This window comes from Patagioenas fasciata, chromosome 2 (genome assembly GCF_037038585.1).
Source record: "Patagioenas fasciata isolate bPatFas1 chromosome 2, bPatFas1.hap1, whole genome shotgun sequence".
In the NCBI taxonomy this organism is placed as follows: domain Eukaryota; kingdom Metazoa; phylum Chordata; class Aves; order Columbiformes; family Columbidae; genus Patagioenas; species Patagioenas fasciata.
The window spans coordinates 15,357,719-15,380,460 of NC_092521.1; the positions used below are offsets into that span (position 1 = coordinate 15,357,719).

A 22,742-nucleotide genomic window follows, 5' to 3' on the forward strand; every position below is an offset into this window, starting at 1 on the left:
GAATGTTAACTGAAATCAGGGAAGTGTGTAAAGGGTGCAAAAGAACATTTACTTAGCTTCTGGTATATTTATCTATAACTGTATACATGTATACTTTCATACATATCTAAGTAAGGCAAGTATTTATGGTGCTTATAAAAGTGAAAAGCTAAGGAATGAACAAAATTATATGAAGCTGAAGCTGAAATAGAACCTCATAAGCAAATGGGTAAGACGTATTTTGCCATAGTTGTCATTTAAAAAAGAATAAATTTGAAGATTAAATTTAAAGAAAATAGCTAGCCTATTCTGGTAGAATTAAAAAAATCTCTAATTTTAATGATTTATAACTTAACATCAGTAGTTAAAAAACATATAAGCCTCAGAGATTATTAGAAGAGGTTTTCAAAGCTGAAGAGATTGCATCTATGAGTAAAATGATTTCATTTCAAAGGAATCTTTTTCACAAAATATTTCACAAAATTACTTCTCAATAGTGTTTCTTAAAAACCTTAAGGGAAACTGAACTTCATTGATGTACTTCCACCTTCTTTGCTTCTGTCAGTAGCAAAAATTTCCATAGTTAGTCTCATTTTCTCAAGATATTTTAACCATATTTTTTAAGTTTGGTTTCACGATGTACCAGTGGAGCTAAGCTGAAGTGAAGCATTTGGCCCTAGAAGTAGGTTTCAGAATAATTATCCTCTTGCTTGTTTTTCTGTTTTTACCCCGTGGTTGCCTAATATAAAACATAAGCAGACCTTAGCAGCAGGATCTGGAACGTCAGTTCCTTCTTGAGTGCCCCAGGTCATGAGCTGCGCTGACAGGCGACCGCATCTGTGTTCCCTGTGCCCTGGCACTTCGGTGGCCCCGTGGAAGTGACGGGCTGGGGGATGTTCCTGCTCCCAGTGTCCTGCTGGGGCTGGTGCCTTGGTGCTGGCCAGGGGGTTCAGGCTGCAGGCTCATACTCCCTTAGGGCCTAGGACTTATGTTTTTACTTCCTTGGCAGATGCTCTAGCCACTAAGGAGTTTCGCTCTGTTGTGTTTTTTTTTTAAAGAAGGTAACTGCTGTCATGGCTCAGCTAACAAATGAAGTTCATATGGGGACATAAAACACAGGGAGGTCTAGTTTCTGGATTCCAGATGGCCTTTGGTTAATGACATGTGCCTGTACAGCCAGCTCCACCAGGATGGACATGTTGTTAGATATGTAGAGTAGCAAAACTCACGACTTTTTACCTAAATCATAGGCACTTCAGCAGAATAGAAGGGAAGGCTGCATATAGGTTGCTCTTATGAGCTTAGGAGCCTAATTCTGCACAGCCTTTACTTTAAACCTCTCAGAGCTACTTTGCAGTGTTATGGTCAACCATTGCATTTCTGTTACGGCAAAAAATGACACATCCAGGGCATGCGAGTGCGAAGCTGATCCACTGAGGATTAGTATTTATAACTCTTCCATGGTATTTTGCAACAATTTTTTTTACTAGGTTTACACACTCTGCGGAATATAAAGTCATAAACAAAACTCTGCCAAATACTTCACAAATAGGACTTACGGGACCCTGTGTACGCCAGCTCTGTGCTCCAGGACTGTTGCATATAAAGTTTGCACTGGAGTTCAGAAAGGGTAAAGCCTGATCACCAGCAGAGGAATGGCTGGTTGGCTGCTGCTTTTGTAGACCTGCGGCAAGCAGGGAAAAGCTACTTCGAGTTTCACTTGTGTGCTGAATGACCTTCTCACCTCTGCTGTTTAGGCATTCAGCACACTGGGATATATTTTCTTTCCTAGGTAGTAAATGAGACAAATGCTGGGTTTTGCCACAGAATTCATTTTAAATAATAAGCCTTTGAAAAGCATTATTTTGAAATATTTCAGATTAATTTCATTTTCTTTGGTTTGTGTGGTTAGAAGCTGTTCTACATCAGATATTCTTTGCTTCTAAAATTTCACCTGTTACTTATTCATAGCATTTCTCTTAGAAGCAGAGGTGTATGAATTTCAGACTGAGTAAATACAGGCAGTTCGATCTTTAGGAAATAGCATACTTCTGAGGAGAAATGCCAAACAGATGGGGGAAAATAAAAGCATACGTAAATAAAATTGTTCACGCATAGGAGTGTTCTGTTTTACAAAAGAATTGCAGATAATATTTCCTGAGGGCCTTGGAGTTTTTGCAGCAATGACGGAGGATGGGGGCACTTCAGTGAGTGCTTATTGTGAAATAGATTGACAGCAGGTTCCGAAGTGGTTTCAGTGCCTTGTTGCTAAATCTGTAAGATATTGTATCTGCCTCAGTTCCGTGACTCTTGGAAGGCAGCGAGCTCTCAGTCCGTGCTCCGTTTTCCTCTCACAGCTGTGGGTTATGTCCCCACATGTCACATGAAGTGTGAGGTCATCAGCCGAGCGCAGCCTGCGGACGGCAGCTGCCAGGAGAAGTTCATCTTGGGTCTCAATCCTGCCGTATCTGTCTATTCTTGGTGTGTTTTCACACTCCCTGCACCACCCCAAATGATAATTTGGATTTGTTTGAGTTGCTGTAAACCCCATAAAGCCAGGAAAAAATTATTTTCCTTTAAAAACTTTTGGGCTTTTTTGTATGCTTCTGCTCATGGTTATGAAAGTTAGGGTTGAGACACTGCAAGGGCAATAAAAGAAGTCTTGTACTACAACTCTTGCAGGATTACAGGTTTCAATACTATGATTGCAGGTTTCAATACTACAATTACAGTGCCTTTCATAGTTGTTCATATAGAAAATGTTTTAAATCTTGCTAAAGCATTCTGTCAGTGATAATAGAGCTGTGGTCTCTGGTGGTTGTAAGGGATTCTCAGCATATTTCAAGGAGTTATTAAAACAAACAAAACATCAGTTGTAAACTGTCTGAAGAATGCTGTTGCATTGATTTTTCATTGCCCTAAGGACTAGAAACATGGTCACCTCCTTTGAGCCTCTAAAGCTGTGGGAGGTCACGTTTCTAATGCAACTACAGATTTTTATTTGCTTCTAAATCATCAAGAATAGTAGTAATGCTCCCTGCTTTTGTCTTAAGATCAAAAGCACTTCAAGATCAGATTTTGTGAAAGCAGTACGTTTAAACTCTCATTTCAGTCTGTAAGGTTTGTCGTGCATTGTTGTCTTCAGTGAAATCAGATTAAGCTATGCTTCATTTAATATTTCACTCATCTGAAAGCATAATACTTCAAAAAGTTGTGCTGTACGTGTCAGTGGTTCTGCTTCCAAAATAAATGCCTGGTTGTAGCCTGCGTGATCTACGAGTGAAGTTACACATCATTATGGCTCAACAGGTCATCACTGATAAACATTTAGTTAGAATTATCCCAACTATTTTGGTAGTTTGATGGTTGATACAAAGCAGTATCCAATTCTCTTATCTTAATTTCTACAAAAGGAAAAAAAAGTCAGTGCAGCGATGTTATCTTTGTGTACTGCAGTCCTTTTTCTGATCGCATTCCGGAGTGCTGGGTTTGAGGACACATCCTGAGCATTGAAACTCAGATCAGAAAAATTCATTTGCCATTCTATTGATCCATTTGCTGTTTCCTAGGATAATCAAACTGGAAATTCCCACTGCTGACCTTATAGGTCATGCTGTTTACCGTGTAGATGTATATGAAGCTTTGAAGGTCTAGGCCACACTCAGATGTGTTGACTGCATTGTGGTCTTGTTTATGATTTAGCTGGATTGAATTGTTTCTGTAACGATTTGAAATGCTACAGCACATACTGCAGTAAAGTGCAGAGGGAAACTACTGTAGTCCTTATGTTTAAACAGTACATCTACAGCAGCAGATTTGAGCCTGTGGTGCAAATCACCACATTTAAAGTGTGGATACAGCAGTTAATAGGATTTCAGTCTGAACTGTGTGAAAAGCCGGGTCTGCAGCTCAGCGGGGTTACCAGGGTTGGCTCTGAGAGCACCAGTGCCTCACAGTTCAGCTGTTAGTGGCTCCCTGGTCACCGAAACATCAGCACATGGAGCAATATATAAATGAGCACTTCTTGAATATGAGGACGCCACTGACAGTTATGGATTTTTGCTTTACTTTTTAAGGAGGGAAAAGCCACTACTGTTCTGTTAATAACATATAATATTAGTATAGTATATATTTGATAGTATCTGTTACACATACGTTAGCTATATTACCCAAAATATAGCTACTTCCAAACTGGTAACTTGTAGACTTCGAGATTCTGTAAATAATTTTGCCTCACGAAAACAGAATGTTATTCATTGTACACTTCACAAGAACGGGTGTTTTCAAGTGCTTTATCCTCAAGTGCATGAAAGCAGCTTTAGTACAAACATGAGCCCTGCAGATAAAATGACAACATAAATGAGAATCGCACCAGTGTGTGGCTGCAGTGTGTCAACTACATGATTTAATGAAAATAAAAGCAACATAATATTGTAGCTGTGACTTTCTGAGAAAACAACTGATCATTCTTAAAGCTGGAAGATGGATAAGACTAGAAAATAAATTTTCAAGTGAACTACCTGAAACTGTTAGAGGCACAAAGTATTCTGAATTGAATTACTGATTGAACTGGTATTTTTCTCTAGAGCAGGGAATATTCTAGAATTTTCTGGAATGTTAAATGTAGCAAAAATAACACCACAGTTAAGATATTATTTAACGTAAGGACAAAGCAATATAGTTGTTAAATGAAAGTCAAATGAAGAAATTAATAAAACAGTTACTAGTAAAAAAGTATATTTTAGTTAAATCACCAGCTCATCTTTACAGTACTTTGGCAGAGGTGATCCTTTGGTATAGGTATAAGTAATTATCTGTCTGTATATAAATCCTACTAAAAGATACGAATTCAAGTGGAGCTAGTTAAAATTTTTATGTTGAAGCCAAATTAACTGATGTGTTTAGCACATCTTAGAAAACTTTTGTGAAGGTTGTGGGTTTGTTTGCTTGTTGTGGGTTTGGTTTTTGTTTTGTTTTTAACTAGACCTTTGCTTGTCACTCTCAAACTTGAAATTTTGTCTCATGATCCATAAAAGAACATTCTACTAGACAGAAAATTGATAACTTTTTTTTCAGAGGGATACAATTTGAAGATTCTCCTTCTTAACACAAATGACAAGACACTTGCATTGTGGAAGCTTGGAATTATTTATGCTTGGTAACTTTCTGTGTGTGCTTTGTTGATGGTTCAGCAGATGCATAAACACAGCATGAAATTAAAGAACAGTGTGTCTTGAATGTTTCCAGGGTAATACTGAAAAAAGAAAAGTTGAAATAAGGAAAAACATGGTAATTGTTGAAACAGTTTTCAAGATGTTTACAGCCTTTTTAATGTTTTTTCTTTAGAGAAAATGCTAGCCAGAGCTGCAGTTCAACTGCTAGGCAAAGGGAGTGTGTTATTTTTCTCATTAGGAAGCTTTCTTTGGGCTCTGGGAGAAGCCCTTTAAGTGCTCGCGTGCTCATGTTGGTGCCCCCGTCTTCCCAGAGGAGGTTGGTGGCGGGATCTGGAGCACCCACAGCCGAAGCACTGGACCCCTGGGCCTGACCCTCTGCTGGGATTTGTGAAGTTTTCTCCCTGTCCGATGTTTGAATCAACCAGGGTGCAAATAGGGTCATTTTTAACAAGTGTCAATTTGGAGAAGTCCTACATAAGCCAGCTGTTTTAAATAGGTTGTACTTGCAGAGAAACAGAGACTATAAGTCTGTGGTGTCCCACCCTCCGCACACAAAATCAGAAAGATGGGAGAGACCATATGGAAGATCTTATGAAAGCTTGCTGCCATGTTCCATCTCTTCTGGACAGACGTTGGTGGGTCTTCTGCAGGCTCTTTCCCACAACCTGTGTTTCTGTGGTACTAGAAGCTGCATTTGTGTTGGCCACAGTTCACCTTTAGCTACTGTAGCCTATTTTAATGGTGTCAAATACTGTGTGCTTTGGTTTGCTGAGGTACAGCCTCCAACCATTCATTTTCTAATGGCATGAGACAGATATGCTCCTTTTTTCCAGTGTTCTGTCTTCTGTTTCAGGACTAGTTTTGCATCCTTGCAGTTGCTAAGGAGAATTTTCTTGGTTGTTGAAAAGCTGTGTGCGTTAGAGGAGTGGGCTCAGGTTACAGGGATGGGTTTAGGTACAAGTAGGAGAAACATAATTAGAAATTGTTAAATTGTGCATTAAATACAGTATATTTGCATGCTGTCTGCATTGTTGAGAGCTGCTCCAGGTAACAATGAAAAAGTTGTAGTAACTGCATTGAAGTCAACAAGTGGAAGTTTGAAATTGTGTGCGTATCTTCTGTCTGCCATAATATACATAAAAAAGTAAAGTCATAGAACAGAATAATGGAATCATTTCGGTTGGAAGAGACCCTCAGGATCATCAAGTCCAACCTAACTCTAGGCCTAAATCACTAAGTCGCTGTGAGTTCTAACAATAAGTCTTTGCATTGGTAACATAAGCTTGCTATTGTATACTTCTGATGAAATAAAAATTAAAGTTTTTTTAAAATACATATTAGAGATTTTAAATCTATAGGAAACTATTGTACTCTACTTCAGCCTCCTTTGTAACATCAGCAGAATTTTGTATTGCACCATACTCACATCTTGGGGTTGAGCCCAAACATTTCTAGAAATACGTCGCTTTTGCTGTTTAACCAATAGAGATTTCAGTGTGTCCCATAGCAAGTCATTGATTATCCTCACTGTGAAAATGTTTTGTTTCTGTTCTGGCTTCTGAACACTGCTTACAGATGTACATTTTGGTTTTTTCCAGCCATGTTTAAAAACAAACAAACAAAATCCAGAACAGCTGTACTGTCTATAAACTTTCCTATAGAGGTGCTTGATTGAATCAGTTTTTAATCTTTTGGATAAGGTTGGAAAAATTGCATGGAAATCATTCTCAGTGCTTGTTTGTCATACTACAGGGCGCTGGATCTTCAGACTTCCAGGAATCATTACCATAGATGACAAGATGAAACATTCTTGACTTTAAAGATACAAACCCAACCAGCCAAACAAAAATATGTACTAGGAAAAAAAAAAATGTATTTTGAAATATACAGAAAAATCTAATTTCAAAACATGTAATGTAATGTAATTCCTTGTTTAACAGGGCTATTTTCACCAAAAACTGGAGGGGGTGGGGGAAAAATCATCCACATTTAAAACAGCTGTGAAGAAAACCCATTTTTAGTAAGACTTAAAGGAGTAGTTGCCTTCAGAAATCTGATGCTGCTTTTCCACGTTTGTGTAGTAGTTAAAGCATGTTCTTGCAACGCTATTTGATACAATTTCTGTCTAAAGGAGTTGGAGCCTGCTGACCTTTCAGGTGTTTCCCCACATTAACAGTGTTTTTTGTAGATTATGCCTTTAATCTCTACTGTTGAAGATCTTGCAGTTTGTCTGAAATAATGAAAAAGTAAACGAAGCAAAGAAAGAATAAGGAAGTGGTTGGGGAATTTAAAGGTCATGGGTCAGATTTTTCTCTCCTCAGATTCAGATACCAGGCTTACTCACTGTGTGGGGAGTTCTAGTGTATTTGTGAAATATATACTAATAAAGATGGTGTGATTGTCTTTATTGGAAATGGAAACTTTCTATAATCTTTCAAATAGGCTAAATTGGTTGTAAGATGCAATTTTTGGAAAAAGCAATTTAATTCTTGTGTTCAGTATCATGTTCTTGCAGGGAGCTTTAGCTCCTGACTAAAAGCAGTTCACATCCCAGAACCTCACTTTATATTGTAGTTTTCATAAGTGGTTATATTTTTATAATTCCTGGTATAGCGGTCTTCCTGCTCTGTTTAAAAATGAATTTCTGGGAGCTAGTGTAACGTGCAGTTTCTCAGCTCTTTGCGGTTATTAATTGTCTGGGATACGCTTATACCTCTGAGGGAGGAAGGAGTAGTTACCTCTGTAAGAACGGTCAGTGATGCGGGAACATTAGTAGCATGTTCAGAGCCTTTTCTGAAAAGAACAAAACACTAACGGTCCAAGTATGGTGCATGTTTAAATTATAACATAGGTTTTGTCTAATACTTCAGAATTTCCTATTTTTGAAAAATAATGCAAGTTAAACATTTACTAATCTCACTGTGTTCATTTTTTCAGGTAAGGAACAATCTTCAGGAGAGATGAACATGCACCCTGTCTCAGCAGCTCCGCTCTCTGTGTTTAGTAAAGAATCAAACTCCTCAAAACACAGTGACCACCATCACCATCACCACCACGAGCACAAGAAAAAGAAGAAGAAACACAAGCATAAGCATAAGCATAAACATAAACATGATAGTAAAGAAAAGGAAAAGGATCCCTTTGCTTTCTCCAACAGCCCAGCCAGTGCGCGATCGATCCGTTCCCCATCGCTTTCAGACTGATACCGATGGCTTCTCTGGAGTTCAACTTGCAATATTCTCTGAATACTTAGAAGGATGTATATAAATATAGCTCCTATCTTTTTTATGGTTATGGAAATAAGAGTATGTGAATTGCCTTAGCAATTCAGAAGCTCTACCACCATCCGTGTTTGAAGCCTTCTATTTGCATATGCGGTTGTTGAAATAATCTGATTCAAAAAATATGTTTTATGATTCTGAGTCATTTTCTATTTCACTGTTCTCCACACCTCCCACTCTTTTTTCCATTTTAAACAAAGAAAAGAGCTCTTTATATAAGGGCACATGTCCACTGGCAACCCCCTGCACATCATGCTGACCATGTGTACTGCCAGAACCAATTATGTTTTAATCCTTTGAAGACTGTTATGAGGCAGAGTATGTTTTAAGCAGAAGCCAGTTGCCAGAGCTTTGGTGAAGCGCTGTTTCCAGAGTGGTGTTGTATAACCAAGTGTGGACCTCCTGAGAAGACAGGGATTGCGTGTAGTCTTCAGTTGAGCTGTTTCTTGCTTTAACCATTGGAACGTAATGCCAGCATTTTAAGAACGGTATATAGAACACTTGGCTTTTTCAGATACTAAAACTCTTAAAAAATTCCAGGCTGCTTTTAAGCTGCGGGTATTTATAATGGACATGACCCTTTGAATATAATGACATTCTGCAATTATGTTTTGGAATTTTAGCAAAATGCTTAATGCATGTTTTGTCCTGTAATCAGGCTTTTAAAAATCCAATAAAGTTTGCAAATTATTTTGACAGAGGCAGAATTTTTTCTTCAAGCTTGACATTGGAATATGCTTTTGAAAGATGGCTTTGCTAAAATTAAAAAAATATTTTTGAAAACCTAAATATTAAAAGATTGGAAAATATTTATTTCCTCCTTCTGAGGGGTGGTGGGTTTTTTTTGGAAGCATTCTGTATGATCAGCTCGTGAATCCACAGGAGAAACACATGCAGGATTAGATGAAGCTAGGCCTGGGACTTCAAATAATGGGTACATTTAAACTTCTTCAGCTATGTTTTTATGCAGTGTACTGTTTACACCCAGCAAATGTTTTATTTAAAAACTTAAGTTTTTAGAAGTTTTGATGACAGAGATAGATCATCTCTGCCACTTTATATGTCTTTGTTTGTATGTAGAGGCAGGGGTTGATTTCCACGCACTGGTTGACTTCTGTTGCCCAGAGTTCACGTTTAGCTTTCTATATAAGATGGTTGTATTTGGGTTAAATATATATATATTTTTTAATTTTCCCTAATACCTGTGAGAGACTGATTCGCCTTCTTAGGGCAAAGGGAAAAAGCTCAACATTGACCCAAGATTTTTTTTTTAAGCCATATTCTGTTTCATGAAAGTTAATAAATACTTTTATATTGTATACTTGCTGTTGAATCCTGTAGTTTTTCATAGAATTGTAGAATCATAGAACCGTTTGGGTAGGAAGGAACCTTCAAAGCTCATCCAGTCCAACCCCCTGCAATGAGCAGGGACATTTTCAACCAGATCAGGTTGCTCAGAGCCCCATCCAGCCTGGCCTGGGATGTCTCCAGGGATGGGGCATCTACCACCTCTCTGGGCAACCTGGGCCAGTGTTTCACCACACTCATTGTGAAAAATGTCTTGCTCATGTCTAGCCTGAATCTCCCCTCCTCTAGTTTAAAACCAGAAGCAATTTGCTATTTTGTAATAGCAAATTATTTGTAGAATGGAAGTATGACAGGCCCAGCTATTTTGTAGTACACATATTTTGTTATTCAAACACCGTATCACTTTAATATTGCGTGGATAGTTGTGCTAATTGTACTCGCAACACACGTTGAGATACGTTTGGGCTGGATTTGGATGTGGTGGGTGTGGGCGGTGTTGCAGCCTCTCCCGGTGGGATGCGCTGCCCACCTGCTGCCGCGCCAGCAGCTCTTCGCGTCGGGAAAGCACCTTGGGGTGATTTGTTGCCTCCAGCAGTGACGGCGAGCTGGATGGAAATATTTGTCGGTGTTTTTCCCTTGGCAAAGGAGTGAGGTAATGCTGCCAAAGGTGTTTGTGGGAGAGCTGGGCTAATGAGCAGTGAAAGCTGGCATTGTTTGGGAGAGTGGAGGCAGATGCATTTATGTTTTAAAAATGAGGTCACGGATAATTTAGGCTGGTGTAATTTCTACTTTTGGAGATGTGGATTTACACTCTTACATATTGTTCAGTGATACGGGCACAGAACTGAGGCAGAGCTGTAACGTGATAATTCTGCCATCATATATGTGGCTGTATGACTTCAAATGAACTATTAAATATATGCTAAGGAAATATGGTAAAGACATTGTTAACAGAAAATTGTGGGGGGCAGAGGGTGTGGAATCTAAAAATACTTTTCCAGTGCAGTTTCTGAGGTAATGTCATGGTTCTTGTTCAGAAGATCCATTCATGTGTTTGGAATAGAAAGTAAGGTTGAGGTCTGCACGGGGTCCCACGTGGACAGACAGTGCTCGCAGACTGGTAGATGTCATCAAAAGTCAGACTAATTAGGGAGGTGGCACCGGTGATCCAACAGCATCAAGCTAAAACCCAGGAGGAATTAATGTGGAATACTGAACTTCAGAGAAAACGAAGTGCATGAAAGCAAACCAGTGCCACATCTCGAGAGATGCAGAGAGGCAAAAAAGTGGTTGCACAGAGGTGAGCAACTTGATACAAACACAGAAAGCAAAACTCACTGAAGGGTTATATAAGATGTGGAAGTAATTATTCTGCTAAGTGCCAGTGATTGGCATTTGAAGAAATAGTTGGGCAGGTTCCCCTGAATAGAAACAACATGTAACATTGCATATAAGATGGAAGAAAAAAAAAGAAAGGGAACTGAGTATTCTGGGTCTACAATAAAAGAAGTCTGAGGAAGGAACTCTCCCTTCTAATATCTGAAAGATTGCTACAACACAAAACTTTTATCAGTTGTTCTTGATATTTCCTGTGGGAAGGAAATGATTAGCTTTATTTGCAAGAAAAAAATATTTTTGTTGAATTTTAAGCTGGAGAATATTTAACAGACACTTAATGATGATGCGAAAGCTCTTTCCTTGTACATTTTCAAGCAGTAGATTGGCAAATGTCTGCAGGGGATGTTTATGGGATGCTTCACCCTGCCACAATGCTACAGTTTGCTGCTATAGTTCATTTTCATGATTCTTTTGGTCTTCCAGTTTTTTAGGTGAAATTAATGCGGTGGGTCCCTGGGTGGGCTGGGCCTTGTGGGAGGCTGAGGAGATGGGCATCTTCGCTGCCCAAAGATTGTGCATATTGCAGTTTCGCTTGGGTTTCTCTTCTGCTGAAAAATCAGTGACTATTGCAAGTTATAACCCAACATCAATTTGAGTCAAAACTTTGTATTTGGATGGTGGATGAAGCTCTTTATGCTCACCACCTTCAAACCTCCTAGGTTGGCTGTAATCTGTGCAGTTGATTTTGGTCTGGTTCTGATTTTCAGTTAGAAATTTTGGCTTAGAGTGTGCTGTCGTTGAAATGAAAGGATGAATATTTGATTTCACAGAATCACAGAACGTTAGGGATTGGAAGGGACCTCGAAAAATCATCCAGTCCCATCCCCCTGCCGGAGCAGGAACACCCAGATGAGGTTACACAGGAAGGTGTCCAGGTGGGTTTTGAATGTCTCCAGAGCAGGAGACTCCACAACCCCCCTGGGCAGCCTGTTCCAGTGTCTGTCACCCTCACTGAGAAGAAGTTTCTTCTCAAATTTAAGTGGAATCTTTAGTGTTCCAGTTTGTACCCATTACCCCTTGTCCTATCATTGGTTGTCAGTGAGAAGAGCCTGGCTCCATCCTCGTGACACTCACCCTTTATATATTTATAAACATTAATGAGGTGAGGTAGTAGCCAAATACTGGAAGAGCACACGTTACATACATAAAGTAGAAATGCGTATGATGTTGAAAATGCACAGAGGTCTAAGTCTGGAGAATTTATTTTGACATCTCAGTTTTTAGCACCGATTGTTTTGTTCATTATAAACACTGTAATATGCGTAAGTGTAGGGCAAATATGTAACATTAAAAGACCTAAATGCATTTTTAATGCAGCCTTCATTTATCTTGGTTTTGCTTTATTTCTCAGCATAATTATAGATTAAAATGTCCACAAAGCTAACTGCTGCATCTCTTAGATTGTAGATGTGCTCAAGTATCTGATGAGGATATAGCTCCTTTCCTGAGGTGCCTGAGCGAGCGCAGGTTCCAGCTTTGATTGGGTCACCACCAGGCCCTGTCAGTCTGTCCTGTTGCTGCGGAGGAAGGACGGCGGGACACAGCTTCGCTGAGCCCTTGGGTGAGCTGGTGCCGTCTGTCTGCCACAAACTGTGCAGTTCCAAAAGTGCTCCAGCTGGCATTAGGGTTCATATCAATGATAACAAGGAATCCTTACACTGCTTTGCTTTTTAGGATATGAAAACTGTTTACTTTTAGTTGATTTCATATTCATGTAAATCTGATGAGTTATGTAAACTATAAGGAATTTTCAGTCGTGTCAATATTTTCAGTTCCTTAAGACAGTTAAGCCACAGAAAATTAGGAACCCGGTTTTTAATGGAGCATCAGTATTGCATAGAGGTCCTTAAAATACGCAGGGTAAATTTAAAAATTTTGAGTGAGATTTAGTTAGAATCATAGAATAGAATCATAGAAGAGTTTGCGTTAGAAGGGACCTTCAAAGGTCACCTTGTCCAAGCCCCTGCAATGAGCAGGGACATCTTCAACCAGATCAGGTTGCTCAGAGCCCCGTCCAGCCTGGCCTTGGATGTCTCCAGGGATGGGGCATCTACCACCTCTCTGGGCAACCTGGGCCAGTGTTTCACCACCATCCTTGCAAAAAATTCCTTCCTCATGTCTAACCTGTATCTCCCCTCCTTTAGTTTAAAACCATTTGCCCCTTGTCCTATCGCAACAGGCCCTTCTAAAAAGCCTGTCCCTTATACACTCATATATTTATATATATGTATAAAATACATATTATTCATAAAGTATATTTATATATTTGTTTCCTGCTTTTATCATTTAAATGGCAATATTACTGTGTGTTTGCATACACGTTAATCCATGGCATCTAACCTATAAAGTCTGAGTTATTCCCTGGTCACCTGAGTCACTACTCACACCTCTAAGCTTTTCTTTTATTACTCTTTTTCCCCATATAAACGTACAATGTTAGTGACCTTTGTTGATGTAGATGAGTCAGGATTTAATTTGAAAGACTTTGTATTTTACTGAAGCAGACTTAACCTAATACAGTGCTTAGGAGGAAAAACATGAATCTTTTTCCAATACACATAATAAAGTGACAGCAAAAAATGGAACGCATATTTAGATACATTGTTTTTTCATTTCTGAGTGAAAGTGAAAGTGCCTGGGTGTGCTTTGTGCTTTTCCTTTGTGGAAAGGAGCTGTTTCTCCCCCAGCTCCTGACCCCACAGTCCCAGGTTGGACTTTCTGGTGCAAACTGGGCTCTACTGGGACAGCAGCCGGTTCGTTTGGCTCTGCTGCTCCTTGCGACTTTATTCTTAGAAAACGTAAGATAGGGTGAATTCCAGTTTTTACAGCTGCGCCTCTTTGGGAGTCTTCATTTTGCTGTGAATCGGTTGAGTGAATGTTTTGAATTTGATTCATTTGGGAAATTCTGGAAGGCAGGAATGAGATGAGCTGATGTGACTGGCAGCTTTTCTTTTCCTTTGCTATGTTAAAAATAGAAAAGGAATGGTCTCAACAGCAAAGGTCAAAAGAAACTCTTCAAAAATTACTCCTAAGGTCATTTCAGGTCAAATAGGGTTTTTTTAAAAAATTATTTCCAGTCTTTTTGTATTTGTTGTTATTCTGTTTTATTCTGTTCTATTTTACTTTTATCCACAGAACTGAATTTCAGGAAAGTGTTAATATGAAGAATTTCATTCTGAAAATGCACTTTTCATTTTCTAAATCACAGAATCACAGAATGTTAGGGATTGGAAGGGACCTCAAAAGATCATCCAGTCCAATCCCCCTGCTGGAGCAGGAACACCCAGATGAGGTTACACAGGAAGGTGTCCAGGCGGGTTTTGAATGTCTCCAGAGCAGGAGATTCCACAACCCCCCTGGGCAGCCTGGTCCAGTGTCTGTCACCCTCACTGAGAAGAAGTTTCTTCTCAATTTAAGTGGAACCTTTTGTGTTCCAGTTTAAACCCATTACCCCTTGTCCTGTCATTGGTTGTCACCGAGAAGAGCCTGGCTCAGTCCTCGTGACACTCACCCTTTATAGATCTGTAAACATTAATGAGGTCACCCCTCAGTCTCCTCTTCTCCAAACTAAAGAGCCCCAGCTCCCTCAGCCTTTCCTCATAAGGGAGATGCTCCACTCCCTGAATCATCTTTGTTGCCCTGTGTTGGACCCTCTCCAGCAGTTCCCTGTCCTTCTTGAACTGAGGGGCCCAGAACTGGACACAAAATTCCAGGTGTGGTCTCACCAGGGCAGAGTAGAGGGGAAGGAGGACCTCTCTGACCTACTAAATGTTCCTATATTTTATAAATAAATCATACTGTAAAATATAAGGAACTGATATCACTTCTAAATGAAAATACACCCTAGAAAGAAGAAAAACGTTTGAAAGCACATTAGGAATGAAAGCACATCTCGCGACCAGATTGACTCCCTTTTGAAAAACCGATTTCAGGAAAAAAAGCCTCTTCTGGCAGTTTTCATCTGTTCCTCACCTTTCCAGGGAAAGCAGGGATGACTCAAACTCACTCATGATTTAAAAGCGGTTTGAATTTGTGCAAGTAACCCTTTGCTTCTGTGGGTGCTGGAACAGCTTGTGCCAAGCCTGGTGGTGACAGCCTGGGTTGGGGGTTCACCAGGGACCCGAGGGGACACTATGAGAGCGATGGAAACATGGCCAGAATCGTCCTTCAGCACCCAGCTACAGCACATGGAGCAGCAGTCCTGGACCTGCTTCACCTTATGCTGCTGGTCCTGATGAGTTTCTAGTCGCTTATTTTGCTTATTATCTGGTCATTTATATCTAGTCACTTTGGGCAGGTCATCTCCCACCCAGGAGTCAAATTGAAGTATGTGGGGGAAGAAGGTTTTTTAGTGGTTTTGGAAATAATCTGAGCACAGCTTTCTCAAGTTGATATGAAAGTTACGTTGTTTTGCTAGTGTTAGTCACTTAATTCCCAGGGACTGAGATGGTCTGTCACTACAGTGAAGAGCGACTTGGAAAGATTAAGGTGTTACATCAGTTTCATCACTTGTCTTCCTAAGGCAGTTTCTATTGCTTTTAGGTATATTGGACTTGCCCATGGAGCTGCTGCCATCTTTACTTCTTTTCCTCCATTATTTGTGCACTGTCAATTCTTATTCCAGTAATAGCCATCTGAGAGATGTCCAGGCTTCAAGAGAGGCAGATCGCTCAAAGACACCCTTCAAAGCAGAGAGTTTAAGCTGCTTTGGAGCAGGATGATGCTGTGCATTCAGGGCTTGGGTCTCTTGTCTTGGTTTTTCCTGGTCTGTTCCCAGCTCCATGGCCAGGAGGCAACTACAGCTTCTTTTTCCTCCAGACATAGATGTCCCTTGTCCCTGATGGGCATCTTACAGTTCCAGAGTCTGTGCAAGCATCTTTGTTTTTCTTGTGCTTGGAGCAGTATATGTAGAAAACGCTTCTCTATCTGAAAAGCTTTTATGAAAGGATGCGGTCATTTTAAAATGCTGGAATTCATATGTTTGGTATTGAGTACTGGACTAATTTCAAAATACTGAAGATTTTCAATTGCTTTAATTTTAAGACTCAGGCTTTTAAAGATAGACGTTTGTTTTCATAGCACTGAAAACCTTCCAGGTACTTAATAAAATGCTCAGGTCCATTCCAACCCGAACCATTCTATGCTATAGGACATTACTATCCCAGCTTTTTGGATCCTGGTATTGTTCTGGCTGCTGCCTTTTTTTTTTTTCTTCTTCTTTTTTCTACATCTACAGAGTTTCTCTCTTCTTTCAAATTACAGCTTAAGTCCTCTCTTTGCACGCAAATGACCTCCCTGTCCTTTCAGGGCTGCAGTATAAAACATACAAGAACTACCTGAGCTCACCTGAGCTGCAGTCACAACCACCAGGACTTTTTCTCCAACCCCTCCTTCTGTGTGAGGACCCATCTGTTCATCGGCTACACCTGCTGTCTAGGGGAGTTGCTTGGGATATTTCATGCACCTGCTCGTGCCGAACCAGCACCTTGTCAGGCTGGGGAAGGGGGAGAGGCTGGGACGTGAACAGCTGTGTAGCTCTCACAAGCTGACTCCACCGCATGGGCAAGGGCCACCTCCCACCCCATCAGTTCTCAGGCTACTTTGCTTCTCCACGCTCCCCTCCCCTTACCCTTGTGTCTCTACTCTTCCTTTACCCCATTTTATTTTTCTCTACTGTGCTTTTTTTTTTTTTTTAATTTTCTGCAGCCTCAGATATGAGCTGCTCAGGATGCTGATGTTTCAAATCCCGTATGATGAGGAGCAGAACCAGGAGACGGGATTATATTCACGCAGAAAGCATCAGTACATGCCACCAAAATGTCTATCATTCCCTTGTGACAATGACAGAGGTGGTTAAAACTGCATGCACATGGGTAAGGGCAATCTGCTAATCAGCTGTTGCCTGATTCCATACCATGTTATTTGACTTTTTGGAGGTTTTGACTTTCTCCTGTGTGTTTCCTACTGCCAAACAGATGACATTCTGCCCGTGGCTGCCCAGCACAGCTCTGGCGTAGCCGAGTCCGTCGGGTTGGGGCAGCGATGCTGAGGGTTGTGCCAGCACTCTGGCCACAATAACCAACGTGTTTGATCAAAATGTAAGCAGCAATTCCCCTCCGCATGCAGCTCGTGTCCAGCCCTGTGTTCACAGGCAGCTGTGAAGTTAGAGGAAAATCGGTAGTTTTGTTTAGGATTGGGTATTTTTTCTTTTTTTCCTTTGAACGTATTAAGCAAATGAAATTGAGCTAGTCATACGCTATGTCCTTTCCATTCAGAGGCTGTAATTTTTTTAATACAAAATTTGGTTTGAATGATTGAAGGATTTTAAAATAAACTGGCTTTATATGGCACTGATTATGTCCTTTGGAGTTAATAATGCTCATATTAAGATTGGATTCTGAAATGTAGCAAAACCTCAGTAGGGCAAATGGAAATGAGAGGCCCCGTTGTGAGCTAATGGCCTCTATGAATGAACAAAGATGTCAGCGCAGTAAAATGAGATACACTTAGTAGCTTTTTACAATGGATGCTTGTATACGATACATATCAGTGTACTGTGAAGTGGCTTGTTATGATAAGACCATAATATGGAACATTGCTGTTGAAATGGTTCTCTCTACCTACTTCATGGGAAATATTTGTTCAAATAAATATATGGGTCAGTGAGGCAACAGATAGTTATTTGTCTCTCAAGTGTGAGTAATGTAACATGAACAAGCATTAATGACCTAACTCCTTAATTCAACAGGAGAACCTTATTTTTCTTACATGCTAGCTTATTTCTTAATGTTTTGGAATCCATTGCTCAGTGTGTGCTGTGTGTTCCCAGGGGAGCTGAGCGCAAGCTACAAGCTTTCGATAACTCTCAGTTCTGTTCAACTTTATCATCTCTTGGACTTCTTCAGCTCACTGGCTGGCAACTCCGTGTATGTGCTCCCTGAATCATCCACTAACATCTGCCTGAAATAATGAAAAGACTCTCAGTTTTCAGTAGACATAAGAAGTAGAACTGGCCAAACCATCCATGTGATTTAGAAGTCTTTGCCCAGTTTCCAGAAGAGCCTCTAAGATGGCGAAATCAAAGCCCTCTGAATTTCTGTGAGACTTACCAGGGTGATACACAGTGGCTGAAACAGTTCACACAATTGCTGCCCCCAGGGCAGAGACAGCAGCAGGGAATGAGCACTTTGGGCTGAGCAGTTCCAGTCTGGTGGTTTAGACTGACCCCTGATGAATCACAGAATCATAGAATCACAGAATATTTCTGGTTGGAAGAGACCCTCAAGATCATCAAGTCCAACCGTTAACCTAACAATGGCACTTAACCGTGTCCCCTAGAACCTCATCTAAGCATCTTTGAAACAGCTCCAGGGATGCTGATTCAACCACTTCCCTGGGCAGCCTGTTCCAGGTGAGCCAAACAAGAAGTAGAAAGTTAAGCCCAGGGAGTGAGGGAACGAAGTGAATGTAACAAGTACTGGAACAAGGAACTGGTGACAGAGGATCAAGTCAAAGGAAGATCTGAGAGAGAACAGCAACAAGCAGGAGAAGCTGAGCACCAACGGTCAATGAGACAAAATCCCTTTGAACCATAGTCCACTCCAGAAGCTGGTTTGTAACCAGGGGTTTAGGAGTCTCAGTGCTCCTGGGCAAGAGGTTTCATAGCTGTTTGCTTAAAACACATACTTCATTGCACTGTAGGCAATAATTACCAAAAGGATGGCAATCTACGACAGCTTTTAATTGCCACTCTCTTACCTTGTGCAAGCCCAACGTGTTCCAGTGCTGCTCTCGAACCATGAAAGTGTTGGCATTCATCGCATCATCGACACACCAGAAATTGCTTTTCTTTGAATTAAATGTTTTTCAAAACAAAACAAAAACAAAACAAACAAAACACACAACAAAACAAACAAAAACCTAAAGTACTTTATTTGGAGAATATGATTAAAGCTGCAATTCAAGTGGACATAAAGCCACCTGGGCAATTTTACTCAGCTCCTTGGCATTGGAGTATGATGAGATGACCTCAAAGTAGCGTCTTGAATGGGGAACGAGGCTGCAGGAGGAGTCAGGTCACGCTCAGATTAGCTCAGTCTTGTTTTGGAGGATGGAATCCTTTTTCTGTGTCTCCATAGACAGAATTATTGTGGGATACTGCCAGGTCATTTCAGCTATAATTTTCAGAAAAGTTCATTTTTAACATCTCTATTCAGCACTCATCTTGAGACGCACAGCTCTGATTAGGACAACTGCTGAGTCTTCACACAATCACAGAATGTTAGGGATTGGAAGGGACCTTGAAAGATCATCTAGTCCTGTCCCCCCGCTGGAGCAGGAACACCCTGATGAGGCTATACAGGAGTCTTGATGGCTTCAGCTGGAGATAACAGAGGTATAAGCTGCATATATCTGGTACCGCAAGTCTCTGGTAGTGTCCATTGCAGATTGTAGTAGTAGCGCTATATAATGTTATGAATTCTAGAAACTGGGATTCTTGAAATCTTAAGGCAGGCTCTTAAAATATAGTGGAAATAGTTTGTTGATGTCTTATCTGAAAACGGAGTGTTGTCACAACATTTTGTAAACTGCTTGGACATTATTGCAAGGGCATCTCTGCATCATCTTGCCCACAGAACAGTTTTGAATGCTGCTCCATAAATAAAGAAGTCAGGAATTTGTTTGCAGTGACTGTGCTGGGCTGCTCAGTGTTGGTATCACTGACAGCACCTGTAAGATGCAGCCGGTCCTGCAGCCCCAGTGTGCAGCCATGCAGGGCGCGGGCAGCGAGGATGTGGTACGGCCGTGCCCCTTTCTTCTCAGCAGTGTTTAGCACTGCAAAATGGATCTGACTGAGAGCAAGCTGGCTCAAAGTTTCTTATTTGGAACAGTTCCCTGACTTGGTTTGCAGTGTGGTGTTGATGCGGGGAAGCAGATGGAGCAAGGGTGCTGTTAGACCATTTTCTTGTAGCTGTGGATGATGTAGTTCGTAACAACCGCCTACAACAAGAAGACCCGTGCAGAAAGCACTGAATAGACAGGACACACTGGAGTCAGAGCAGCAGAGCCATGAATCAGTGTTTGGCCAGAGGACATACTCCAGTGGAAGTGGGAATCTTCCCTGGTTTGAGTGGCTTGGAGTACATTTTGGGTGATGTGTTTTGTATTTTAGGTGACTATGGTGATACCTGTAAGAGCATGCTACAGCTGGTTGTGACAGAGATGTGAATATAATACAAAGCACAGGAAAAATGTTGGCCAACGTTGGTGTCTTCTGCCACCCAGAATTGGTCACTGTTTTGACCAGGTCCTCAGTAGCCGAGAAACACACAACCAGCCGGGAGCTCCTTCTGTAGAAGGCAGGAGGGTGTCCCTCAGCCCTGCTGCAAGCTCTCTCCAGCCTTGTGCTGCATGTTCAACACCGTGCGCCTTCTCAGTATTTGATTGCTATTTGTCTTTGACAAGTGACCTTGGAGCTGGGATGAGATGCAGTTCATGTCAGTGGCTACTTGCCATCCCTTGTTATATCTGCCTGCTCTAAGGTCATTGCAAAACATTAAATGGACTTCTGGTGAAAATAATTGCTTTTCTCTTTGGACAACATTACAAATTTAGCACATCCTCTGCAAAGTTTAGCAAAGCACTTTCCTGGAGCTGCATCAAACCCCAGCATTCAGGGTTTAAAGCTTAGTGTTAATGCCTGTTGGAGATGATGTTGTAACAGTTAGAAGCCCCTGTCACATTTTGAGTGATGGTCTTGTTTTCTGGAAAACTCTCTAGCATCTTGGAGATGTCAAATTTTGGAATCAAACACTGACTAATGCAGAAATGTTCCCCATGGGTCCTGATGTTTTATCCAAAAATCCAAACCTTTGTATACAATCATTGCTGTTGTTTTCTGATCTAGAGGATTATCTCAAATTCTCCCCGAGTTTGGTGTCACCAAAAAATCTCACATCTCTTTGCAGTTAATCAGGGAGAAGGGCTTAGGAGATCATCTGAGTTTGAAGACATTGAAGGAACCCTGGATTAGTACCTTTGGAGCTCAAGATTTAGAAAGTTATTTTATGTATTATATTCCTTTTTCTGGAGGGACTGAATCCCTTCTCTTGACAAAATGAGACATCCCTTTTCTGCTTCTTTCCATTCTGTGCAGTTCTCGCTCCCTGGGGATGGGAGGAGTTCCTTCAACAAAATATAAATCAAAAAAAAATCAAGATTCATTTGCCACATGGAGAATAGCAATTAGCATTTTAACTGTGAAAGTTTAAAACCCTTTATATGTTTTAATCCTCTTATTCTTGTTTTCCAGGTGAGGAAATTGATTTGGCTTAAAACTCCCCAGAAAGCCATGGGTAATCCTGTCAGTGAAACACAGGATTTCTTTGTGTAATGGATAGACCATGAGATTGGGAGCCAGAAATTGCCAGCTCCTGAATTGTTTCCTCAGACATCTGTAATGGATATGGATTCATTCAAGGAACCTCTTGGTTTTGTCACGAAGTGTGAACTCCACCAACATGCTGTTGCAACTCCAGCTGAAAAGTATTTTGATCAAGTGAACCCCACATAAAGTTCATATCCAAGTTGCTTTGTGGCACCGTGCGGAGGGTAAGATTTAGTGTCAGGTAAAGGAAGGAATCCTTTTTCTGAATGAAGGGCCCAGCTGTGCGTTAGTGCTGTGCCTGTTGCTAATGTTATTTCTGATGAGGCGTGTTTACTTACTTTCACCATGACTGTCCGGAAATCCCATGGCAAGGAGCGTCAGAACATTTGCCAAATCACTACTTCACCCATCAAGCTGATCGTTTCATGTTATTCGGTCTGGTTCACATTAAGGGTTTGCTCCATCGCTGCCTTTGCTCTTTCGGGGTATATTGATTACTTGTGGTGGGGTTTATAACAAACAGCCTTTTTTGAGGGATTACTCCCCCCTTCTCTCACTCAGCCTGTGTCGTGTTAGTAAATATAGCACTAATCTCTTCTACTTCAGAAACAGTCTCTCTAAGGCAAATCATCCAAGGGAATGAAAAGCAAACTCTTTCCACCGGTTAATTATTGTTGTAATGGCTTTTACAAAGCAAACGCGAAAGAAATCAGCCTACCTATAAAAGTGGAAGGAATGTAATAAAACTGGAAGGGGCTTAATTTCTTCTCCTGACAGGTATCTTATTTTTCCATACATCCAGACTGGTCTAAAAAAGAGGAGTCCTACAGGCAGAGGAGGCCAGTGCTGCTGAGAGCCAACTGGCTGCATGGGGAGAATGTCTGGCAGCCCGAATTTGGACTGGTGGGGGCACCACCTCCGAGCCCCCCGCGCCAGCGCAACCCAGGCACGGAGCCTCTGCAGGGGGCTCGTCTGGAGCGCAAGGGGAGGTTTGACTGATAAAGACAGGCCTGAAAGGCTGTCTCAGATCTGCTGTCTGCAGCCCCTGCAAAACTCTGCAGTGGACAGAGGGGGCCTTTCACAGCCCAGGCTTGGAAGCCTGGCGTGTTCCCCAGCCTCTGATTTAACAATTTCATCTTACTTCCAACTGTAGATGAATGGCGAAAGCATAAGAGACCGGAGAGAGAAGACTGTTGCTTTGCAAAAGAGGAGCAA

General features: G+C 41.0%; 1 protein-coding gene across 2 annotated transcripts in view; it reads left to right on the forward strand.

The window, feature by feature from the left end:
- Nucleotides 1-9,753, forward strand: part of TAF2 (TATA-box binding protein associated factor 2) — a 59,272-nt gene extending 49,519 nt beyond the window's left edge. For both annotated transcript variants that reach the window (XM_071803835.1, XM_071803836.1), the window contains one exon: nt 8,091-9,753. In XM_071803835.1, coding sequence (XP_071659936.1) covers nt 8,091-8,356 — 266 coding nt within the window. In that variant the 3' untranslated portion in view covers nt 8,357-9,753. The remainder of the gene's footprint in view (nt 1-8,090) is intronic.
- The last annotated feature ends 12,989 nt before the right edge of the window (nt 9,754-22,742 follow it).